At 37.0% G+C, this 11,074-nt stretch overlaps 2 protein-coding genes across 2 annotated transcripts; one reads left to right on the forward strand and one right to left on the reverse strand.

Moving 5' to 3' along the window:
* Positions 1-1,723: 1,723 nt before the first annotated feature.
* On the reverse strand, positions 1,724-3,251 carry kcnf1a (potassium voltage-gated channel, subfamily F, member 1a). The gene has a single exon (XM_063001142.1). The coding sequence runs from the start codon at positions 3,205-3,207 to the stop codon at positions 1,762-1,764; it is 1,446 nt and encodes a 481-aa protein (XP_062857212.1). The 5' UTR covers positions 3,208-3,251; the 3' UTR covers positions 1,724-1,761.
* A 4,032-nt stretch (positions 3,252-7,283) lies between these two features.
* erh (ERH mRNA splicing and mitosis factor) lies at positions 7,284-10,132 on the forward strand. The gene is made up of 4 exons (XM_063001143.1): positions 7,284-7,390; positions 8,304-8,391; positions 8,473-8,593; positions 9,328-10,132. Exons 1-4 carry the CDS (start codon positions 7,388-7,390, stop codon positions 9,428-9,430), a joined length of 315 nt encoding a protein of 104 aa, XP_062857213.1. The 5' UTR covers positions 7,284-7,387; the 3' UTR covers positions 9,431-10,132.
* The last annotated feature ends 942 nt before the right edge of the window (positions 10,133-11,074 follow it).

Raw genomic sequence — 11,074 nt, forward strand, 5'->3', positions numbered from 1 at the left:
GTTTAAAATTTCTAATGTTTAACAAAAAAACAATCTGCTTTTTTACAATATTTAATAATGAAGAACTTTGACACTATATACATTAATACTGCTACTTACACTGGTATATTTGCATTACTACAACTTGCGAATTATAATCATTACTACTACAGTGGTACCTTGTAACTTAACGTCCCCTAAACTCAAAATCTTTGAAACTCAATGCCCTTTGATGAGAAAATTGTACGCTTAGACTCAACATTTCCCTTAAACTCAACGTGTTCAGTTTGTATTTTAAAAATTTATTTATTTAATTTCAAATTAACAATGAACAGTCGTTTTCTGTGTTCGGCTTGATTGACGGTAATACATCATCAAGGTGTGCACATGAGACGAAACTGCATTTGTGTGGAAATAACCGTCAGATTCACTCTGAAAGCTCCACATGTATCTGTGTTTATTGGGATTTTTAGAGAAATTGTAAAGAAATTGGGGTTCTGAGAAATTGTAGGAATCAGCTTTTTATTTCAGTGTTTTTATATTATATTTGTGTTATTTTCAGTGTATACGTGTCAAAAACAACCTAAAATACACTGATCAGCCATAACATTAAAACCACCTCCTTGTTTCTAAACTCACTGTCCATTTTATCAGCTCCACTTACCATATAGGAGCACTTTGTAGTTCTACAATTACTGACTGTAGTCCATCTGTTTCTCTACATACTTTTTTAAGCCTGCTTTTACCCTGTTCTTCAATGGTCAGGACCCCCACAGGGCTACCACAGAGCAGGTATTATTTAGGTGGTGGATCATTCTCAGTACTGCAGTGACACTGACATGGTGGTGGTGTGTGTTGTGCTGGTATGAGTGGATCAGACACAGCAGCGCTGCTGGAGTTTTTAAATATCGTGTCCACTCACCGTCCACTCTATTAGACACTCCTACCTAGTTGGTCCACCTTGTAGATGTAAAGTCAGAGACGATCGCTCATCTATTGCTGCTGTTTGAGTCGGTCATCTTCTAGACCTTCATCAGTGGTCACAGGACGCTGCCCACAGGGTGCTGTTGGCTCCATTAGCACTGCTGTGTTGTATCCACTCATACCAGCACAACACACACTAACACACCACCACCTTGTCAGTGTCACTGCAGTGCTAAGAATGATCCACCACCCAAGTAATACCTACTTTGTGGTGGTCCTGGGAGAGTTCTGACCATTGAAGAACAGCATGAAAGGGGGCTAACAAAGCATGCAGAGAAATAGATGGACTACAGTCAGTAATTGTAGAACTACAAAGTGCTTCTATATGGTAAGTCAAGCCGATAAAATGGACAGTGAGTGTAGAAACAAGGAGGTGGTTTTAATGTTATGGCTGATCGGTGTATATGCAAGTCCACGGGACCATGGTACCACTGTACTACTATCATTACTATCATTATTACTGTATATTGTCATTTTTTGGCATGGAAACGTAAATAATTAACATTCTGTGATTTATCATTTGGATTTAACAACAATTTCTATCCTTCATCATCACTTTAGTCTTTGATTCACTGTTTTTGTCTGCAATAAAACAAAAGAAATGTCCAGCGTTCAAAAACCTTTGACTGGCAGTTTAAAACACTAAACTGATGTTTACTTTAAAAACATAGTCAAGTTAATTAGTCATATGTCTGTTCAGATAGTCATTTTAATAACTTACAAAATATTAACTGTGACTTTGTGCCACAAACACCGTAAATATGTACTGTAAATACACATCAACATTCAATAGTCTAATTATTCTTGATTCTCTGTGTGGGTACACCCGGACCAGTGTCCTTGAGTAATAGAATTTGGCCTTCTTTTTAAGACGGAAGTGCCATCCCATGCTAACTCAGTCTCACCAACCGGTTGACTTGATCTTAATTCTAAACTTGCAGTATCAGTGGGTTCTCCTTCTTTAGATCGCAGCTCCATGAGCTCTATCTCATGTTTAGCTGCAGTTTCGAGAACACGCTGCTTGCTGTAGAACACCACAAAGTTGTTAATGATGGGGTGTATGGGCAGGGCGATAGCAATGACACCACACAGGAAACTGACAGCAGCGTTGCACCGACCAAGTGTGGTCTTGGGATAAATATCACCATAGCCCACTGTGGTCATGGTGATAATGGCCCACCAGAAAGACTGAGGGATGCTGGTAAACATGGTCTCTGGGTGGCTCTGCTCCACTGTGTAGCCAAGTGCTGAGAACAGAAAGATACCCACGCCCATGTACATGAGCAACAACCCGAGCTCCTTGAAGCTGCTTCTCAGAGCATAGGTCAGCGTCTGCAGGCCAGAGGAGTGGCGCGCCAGCTTAAGGACACGTGCCACTCGCATCACGCGCAGTGCCTGAACTGCCTGTTGTACTGTCGCCAGCTGGAGCACAGCAGCACCGAGGTACGACAACAACAAAAGCACATAGAAAGGTGCGATTGCCAGCAAGTCCACTACGTTCATAAAAGAAAGGGCAAAGTGCAGCTTGTTTGGTGACGCTGCCAGGCGCAGAATGTATTCCACCGTGAACCAAATAATACACGCCGTCTCAATGGCCTCCAGGACTGGATTTTCAGTTCTGTTTCCGTCCTCGTCCTGAACGTGCAGTTCAGGCACCGTGCCCACGCACATCACCACAGATGAGATAAGAACAAACAGAAATGAGAGCAGGGCAATAGCACGGGCAGCCCAAGATGACTCTGGTTTTTCCATCAACCTCCATAGAAAGGCCCTGCATTTTCCCCAGCCGTCACTTGCCGGGGTCCCTTCCATGTCATCCATAATAGCACGCACCTTCTCGGCGATCTCAGCAAGCTCATCCTCGACCTCTCTCAGGTTGCTTTTGCAGCAGTCGTCAAGCAGATCCAAGTCCACTTCCCAAAACTCCATCTCCTTCCTAAAGCGTACTGGGCAAGTTCCTCTTGCCATGTGTACCTCATCATACTGATATACCTCGGCAATACACCGGAATGCATCTGGGTCACGGTCGAAGAAGAACTCACGCGTCGTCGGGTCGTAATCGTCGCAAAGCACAGAGAAGTCGGACGAGCTGTCCTCCAAACAACATGCAAGTTTTGCCAGACGTGTAGATGGGTAGCGCTCAAGGGAACTGGTGGACAGTACATGTCTGGAGCCGCCTATGTTTACTGTGATCTCCACATCCTCACTCGCCTCTGAATATGTCCTTTTTGGTGTTGCCCACATTTTGAGAGTTTAAGTGTATCCTTTATGCATCTGGAATGATAATGCAGCTCTGAGGCAGTTCTAATAGTGGTATAGGAGGGGCCAGTACTGCTGTTTAAACATGGTCAGACATCTGGTGGTCCACCTAAATAAAGAATAAGAATTAGCCTAAGCATTTGCAAATTGTTGCAAAAATAAAGACTTAAGAATGACGTGATGCCGCTTTCTATTCTGCCTGGTAGGTATTGACAAATAATTTTTAATTTGATTGGTCAACATTAAACAAATCAGGGTCAAAAATGCAGATCTACATTTGAGGTCAGGCTTGCCATTGGATTGTCTTTACTTTTCATTCTGGCACAAATACTGCACTGCATGGACTGAAATACATTGAATGTACTGTTTCTATTGGCACATTCAAAGCACCACACAGTTTATATCATTTCAAGCATGTATTCAGGATTTCATTCTTTTAAATGCAAACCTACATGTATTGTTTTACTGTTAAGAGGTTGAACAATGTTAAATCAATGCGATGGATCTTTAACTTTTCATTTTGGCACCTTTTAGTCATGTCAGTTTGATTTAAACAGTCTCACCTGCACTGCATTGAACTTTTTTCACTGTAATGATTGCAATGACACAGATGTTTGAAGCACAACATGGTGGAAAGCAATAAAGCTATGCCGTGATTAAATTTTACAGTCAGTTCTATACAATTCTGACACAAAGATATAGAGATGTAAAAACAATGTAATAGAGGTTTAGCTTTTGCATTTCAGATTTTTCCACTGTTGTGACTGCATTTCAGTCGGCACTAATTTCTCTCCATATGGGATGGCACTGTCGCCTCACAGCAAGAAGCTCCTGGGTTCGATCCCCAGATGGGGTGGTCCATGTCCTTTCTGTGTGGAGTCTGTGTGGGTTTTCCCCGGGAGCTCCGGTTTCATCCCACAGTCCAAAGACATGCAAATGAGGTGAATTAGAGATACAAAATTTTCCATGACTGTGTTTGACATTTAACTTGTGAACTAAATGTTGTTTCTGTCATAAATGTAACCAAAGTGTGTAAAACATGATGTTAAAATCCTTCCTAAAATCCTTAAATCTCTTAATATGATAGAGTGGTCAAAGATTCAACCAAAACTTTATCAAGTGTCTGATGAAGGTCAAACAAGCTTGTGCAGTATGCAGCTTAGGGAACATTCAATACTACCATATGTTAGGTGTGCTGTATTCTAAATAAATGAAAGAGCTATTTGTTTTAATCATTCACGCATGGAAATTTAGGCACCCTATGTCAAATGTCATTTTTACGTAAAAAAAACATTTTTTATTTAAAATTAGTTAACACATTATTTACAAAGAACTTACTTAAGTGTGGCATTTTTCTTCTAATTTTGTGTACAATTGGTATGTATTTGCTGGATTAAAAATACTACAAGCCTTATAACATTAAAAGTGTTTTAACCTCAGTATAATCCACATTGCCACAGTGTTTTATATTTTCCCTAATGAATAAAAATTACATAAGACTTTACATGTTTCAATTGTATGTAAACTTTTGACTTTAAATGCATTGAACATCAAGGGCTTAGTGGAAGTATCTATGCATGTGGGCAGATTTGCAAATTAAAACTTTAATAAAAAAATCGTTTTATTTTAAAGGTTTGAGTTGTCCAGTCTTCCAGGGTTCCATATACTGACCCATATGATTAACAACTATAAACACGCTATCCAAATCAGACAAAAATTAGGAATATACTTACTTTACCTTCGGCTGATTTTAATTCCTACATAGCAGTTCGCAGTTCGATCGTCCAAGCAAATACTAATCCTGCCCAAGTGTCCAGTAACAACAGAAAGAGCCTCATGAAGCAACAAGAGGTGTGGAGAGAGCACACGGAGTAGTAAGTGACTGAGTGAGAGAGAGAGAGAGAGAGAGAGAGATATGTAAATGTGAAATAAAGTACAGTTTTGCAGGACAGAAGGCAATCTGCTGTCCAGTTCTCTTATTTCGGTCTAAAATTGCATTACTTTCTCTAAGAAAATTTACAGATCTGAAGTATGCATCTGTAAGAATTTATGCCTAATTTTGAAAGAGCATTGAGTCTTTGTTGCCCTCTCAGTCTGAATTCCATCATGGTACACATGCATTTATACTAGAATTTCACAGATCTGCTCAATGATTAATACTATTAACTAGATTAAACCAGATAATTTGTGCGCAATTACGCACATGGCACAGTATCAGTTACGTGGGAGATGTCCCCACCTAGTGTCCAAATGCAGATATGGCGAGACAGTAGAAACGAATGCAGGATTTTTATTTAATTTCTTTATCCTGGTCAGGCCTGGTTCCAAACACTTCTTTCTCTTATATGAAGTCATGTACATACATGTGTGTATACATTTCAATTAAGGAATATAAATGAAATTAAACGTTCTTAAGGCCAAAGACAAAAAACAAACAAAATTCTAACAGCCAGTATTTGTCATGGTATGGGTTGTGTTAGTGAAGGCACTATTACTGCTGAGGAATGCGTACGCATATGGAGAAACATAGCCTGCCATTTAGACATTTTTTTAAGGGATGTCTCTGCTCGGTAAAGCAAGACAATGCCAATCCAGATTCACAACAGTGTGACTTTGCAGTTAAAGGGGACAGTTGCTATGCCTGCCTGCAGTCCAGACCTGTATCCTATTGAAAATATATAGTATATTATAAAGCACAGTATATGACTGAGTTACAGGACTGTTTAGCATATTAAGTGTTACATCAAGCAGTAATTGGTCAAAAAACAAATATGCTCACTTTTACAGTTAGTCCCCAAATGATTGTAGAATAAATCAACATGCTGTCTTTGTACTGTTTTAATAAAATACAAAAGGTGCTAAAAGTGTTATCTGTTTTTATTTAAATTTTCCTGACTTATTGTCATAGCTTCATTTTGATCTCAGGTTTAGGACTTCTGCATTAATAAATAATAAAATGTGACTTGGTCTTTATCAAAGTCCAAACTTTTATTAACAAAAAGAATGTAAATGTTTTCTCAGTATAATTCACATGCTTTGATTTGCTCTTTCAATATATACACTGTTTCACACAATTTTTAATTCTGTGTATTTGTGAATCTCATCCTAGGGCATTAATAGGGTAAGTAGGGCATAATGGAAAACCTTCATTAGTTTACATTAACTAACTAGTCACACCTATTGTAGCTTTAAAATTGTTCTTTGTTCTTCAAAATGACTCAAACCAAATTTATATGTGTGTGTTGTTTCATTAGACATATAATCCAATTTCTGGCTATAGATAGATAGATGGATAGATAGATGGATGGATGGATGGATGGATGGATAGATGGATGGATGGATGGATGGATGGATGGATGGATGGATAGATAGATTAGATAGATAGATACTTTATTGATCCCGAAGGAAATTAGAGAAGGTATTGTAATAAATTATTGTGTATTGTAATAAAGCGACTAAGAAATATTTACTAGTGGCCTAAAAATTTTGATAGGTACTGTCTGCATTCATGTATGTATGTATGTTGCATATATTCACACACACACACACACTCACACACATAATCCATTTTATTTATGGCGCCTTTCAAAACACTCAAGCACACCTTACAAAAGCAAGAAAGTAACAGACATCAATAAACCATTAAAATGTAATATAAATCAATAAGATAAATGCAATAAAATAAATGAAATAAAATAAATGAAATAAAATTAAAAAAAAAAATCGGTACAAACTCTCAACAGTCAAATGTAATCACAGTTAGACATATATTGGAGGTAGTAGTACCAATAAAGTTTGAAAGATTAAAGATTAGTAGTAGGCTAGCTTGAAGAGGTGAGTTTTAAATTGGGATTTAAAAGTAGAGAAACAATAAATAGATTATACTGTATATTATACACACACACACACACACACACACACACACACACACACACACACACACACACACACACACACACACACACACACACACACACACACACACACACACACACACACACACACACACACACACACACACACACTGATGATACTTTTATTTTGATAAGCGGTGAAATAACTCGTCACCGGAATATGACTTTTGTTCTGTTCAGTTCTCTGCAGCTGTTCTAGAAAAAGCACACTGGAAACTGAACTGTCCTCTGAGACTTTATTTGGTCCAAACATGGTATGTACTCAAGTGTTTTTATTTTAAATCATGTTTCATATCAAACAGTGTGTTACTGGTGTCTTTATTACCTGCTACTACTGTTTTGTTAGGGCCTGCTAGCTCATTTATACATGTAGCCTGTTAGCATTGCATGTTAGCGTATTTTCTAACAAGCTTAGAGTTAACTTCCTAAACAAATACGGTTTTCACAATGAAATGTATGCTTTAAATGCTTCTACAACCTGTCACGACTTAAAATTGAGCTCCTAAATTATATAAACACGAATTATATAAATGTTTGTGATTCCTACGCGAGTTTGTCAGATTCTGTGTAGCTAATCGTTAGTTAGCCATAAACCAAACTGATCTCCCTTCGTTGGTGCACTACATATTATTCGAACAAGTGATTTGTACACGCCAACTAGTGCACTATGTGTCCAAGACAAAGCCATTTGGGATTCAGCCGTTCTTAGAGCGTATATGTTTACATGCACTTCTGATGGACATCAGTGGTGGACTAAAGTCTGAAATCCACTATTGATTTTGCATTATTCTGTTTATATAAAAATACAGTGTGTATTTTGAAAAGGTTTAACTTTGTATTAAAATTGGTATATTGATTACATGTTTTGGAAAGGAAAACATTAAATGAAAATGGCCAAATAGGAGAATGTTCATTAGTGATCTCAGATTTTTGGCCCCCACTGTATGTAATGGCAGTTTGTTTTAGACCATACTTCTTTACCCAAGAAACGTTCACAAATGTGTTCAATCATGTACTTGTCAAATGGACAGGAAAAAAGAAGTATTGGTATTATTCTAAGCCCTGGGTAAGGTGAAGTGTGCTGGACTTCTTTTGTGGGTGCAAATAAGTAATCAGCTGTAGTCAAGAATAATCATATATTTGTCAGTAACACAATCTATCTTTCAGTCTCACACAATTCTGCTCGTTCAGCCAACTAAAAGACCAGAAGGAAGAACATATGCCGATTATGAATCTGTCAATGAGTGCATGGAAGGTGAGCCCTTTTTATTTTATTTATTTATTTTTAAATACTTTGAAGTACATGACTAAGTCTCATCAACTGTTATGATTTTAGGAGTGTGTAAAATGTATGAGGAGCATCTGAAAAGAATGAATCCCAACAGTCCCTCCATCACTTACGACATCAGTCAGCTGTTTGATTTCATCGATGACCTGGCTGACCTCAGCTGTTTGGTGTAAGTTGCATGGATTTTAAGGCAGTTGTGTATGGACTAGCTTTTGTTTAGTACTAAGTGAGCAGCAATTATATATCCGCATTGAAACTTTGATTTTACATGACTGTGTGTGCATGTTAACACTAACTGTTACAAAGAACCTATACAAACAAAGCAAAGGCAATAGTCAGCAGCTATATTAAATACAGTGGATTCAGATCACTTAAAGAGTAAGCTTCAATTAAGTTTTAGGTCAAATCAGGGATAATTGTAGCAGAGGGGTGCACTTGACCACAATTTCGACTGTAACCATTAAATGCTGCTCAATTAAAAAAAAAAAAGAGTGGTTTGCTTATGCTAGTATGTAAATAAACACAAATAGTCCTCTGTAAACTTGATTTTTCTTTTGCTAAACAAAATTAATTGCGTACAACCAGACCATTTAGGAAGTGGTGTTTGTCGCAAAGGCATGTTTTACTATGAGAAAAAGCTGCTACCCAATATTGCAAACTAGATTTTATTTATATCATTAACAATCAGATGTATCTATGACCATTTGTGTGCTACAGTAATCGAGCTGCTAGGCTGGCATGCTAAGTTAACTGGCATAGTTTCTATTAGTAATGTGTAGACGTCTTATATTTCAGGATTTGAGTTTGCATTTTTCTGCTCTGGCATTGGGCACTTGTCATTTGTGGTATGTGATTTGCTCAAAGTTGTGGATGAAAATACATTAATTTCTCTAATTTGGACAGGTACCGGGCTGATACACAGACCTACCAGCCCAACAACAAGGACTGGATTAAGGAAAAGATCTATGTATTGCTAAGACGCCAGGCTCAGCAGGCAGGCAAATAGAGCAGCGAGGAAAGGTTTTTGTGGGCTGCATGGATTTTTTTGGACATGGGATCCATCCATGTAACTGTTACAAACTGCTGAATTTTTCTATGCCATAAATGTTTGTTTATGATGCCCAGTGTAGGATTCCACTGATGAATGTTTGTGTTTTTGATCAGCTGAGATGACTAACATCTGAGTGGTGGGTGTTGTACTGTGGGACTTAATCTTATTTACATTGAAGTGGGATTGGAAGTATTTTTTAAAATATATTTTTATTTTTTATCGAACTTTACATTTTTACATTGTCTTTTTTTGTTATTTCAGTACTTCACAGAAACCAATGTAATCTAAATTCTGCATACATTCTGATGCTGTTAATACACTAGTCTAACTTTAAAAAAGCTAATTTTTACAAATGGTGTCATACAGAATTCCTCTTGGCAGTCTTTCATAAATACTGAAAGCAAAGTCTTTAGACATCCTTTCATTTAAATTTCAAATGTTATGGCATGTACATTTGCAATTTATACTTTATAGAAATTTGTATTACATTTAACATTTATATAACTTAGTGGTTAGGTTCGGTTATCTTTCTGTTATGTTCCAGTGGTTCGATTAGTTGTATGATTATAACCTCCAACCACCAATATCTGTTTTTTAAGCTGCCATTAAGCAGTTTTGTTTTCTTTTTCTTTAATACAATAAACAAGTTAAAACAAATACTGTGAACCGATGTATTTTTTAATTATTATAACACATTAAACTCACCAACACAATGTTTCTCAACAATGTATTTAGCTTATCTAGTTTCTCTGATCCTCTCCTATTAAGCCCTGTTAATGACCTAGTGGTGATTATTGTCAGAACAATATTTAATTTATAAATCCTGAATAATGCCACACAAACCTCATGTAATTGCTTTTAGTATATACTCTGTGTATTAGTATCTCTAACTTTTTCATTGTAAATTGTTTTCTTCCTTTTACTGATGTTAATTTTAAAACCATGCCTTATTAAATTATGATTGAAGTATGTGCAAAATAAATTTTAAAAATACAGATTTCTGCAATGTTAGTCCAGACATCACTGGTCAAATTTCATGTTTTTTAAAATTTTATCTTGTAAATGTAAATAAGTTGAAACAACTGCAATACCAAAAGTGGCAAGTCACTAATTGCAAACTGCTGGCTTGCATTTTGTACCCCTACTGATTATAACATAATAAGCCAAAAAGAAAAAACACTGCTGTCTAAAATATTATATCACACTTGTGTCAATATTATGTGAAAAGAGGAAAGTGTACAAAGTGTATAGCATGGGAACAAGCATTTTAGTTTTCAGAATGCTTAATAATGTTAACTTCTGTGGATACACGGGTCCAACAGTGGCTGCTTGGCATAGCTGGGATTCAAACCTTTAAAATTTCAATCGATAGCCCAGAACCCTAAACACTGGGCTATCACCACAAATGGCTAAACTAAGCCATGTGTGACCTATAATATAAAACCAGTGCATAACAATGAAGAGTGAAAGTGGCAAATGGTGACAATAGACTATAAAAACAGTGCAACGATGTAAGCAGTACAGCCAAGACAGTAATTACATTGTGAACATCAAGCGGTCAGGCATTGGTTAACAAGCTGATACTGATTTGTTCAGTTG

Source organism: Trichomycterus rosablanca, chromosome 9, assembly GCF_030014385.1.
Source record: "Trichomycterus rosablanca isolate fTriRos1 chromosome 9, fTriRos1.hap1, whole genome shotgun sequence".
NCBI lineage: Eukaryota > Metazoa > Chordata > Actinopteri > Siluriformes > Trichomycteridae > Trichomycterus > Trichomycterus rosablanca.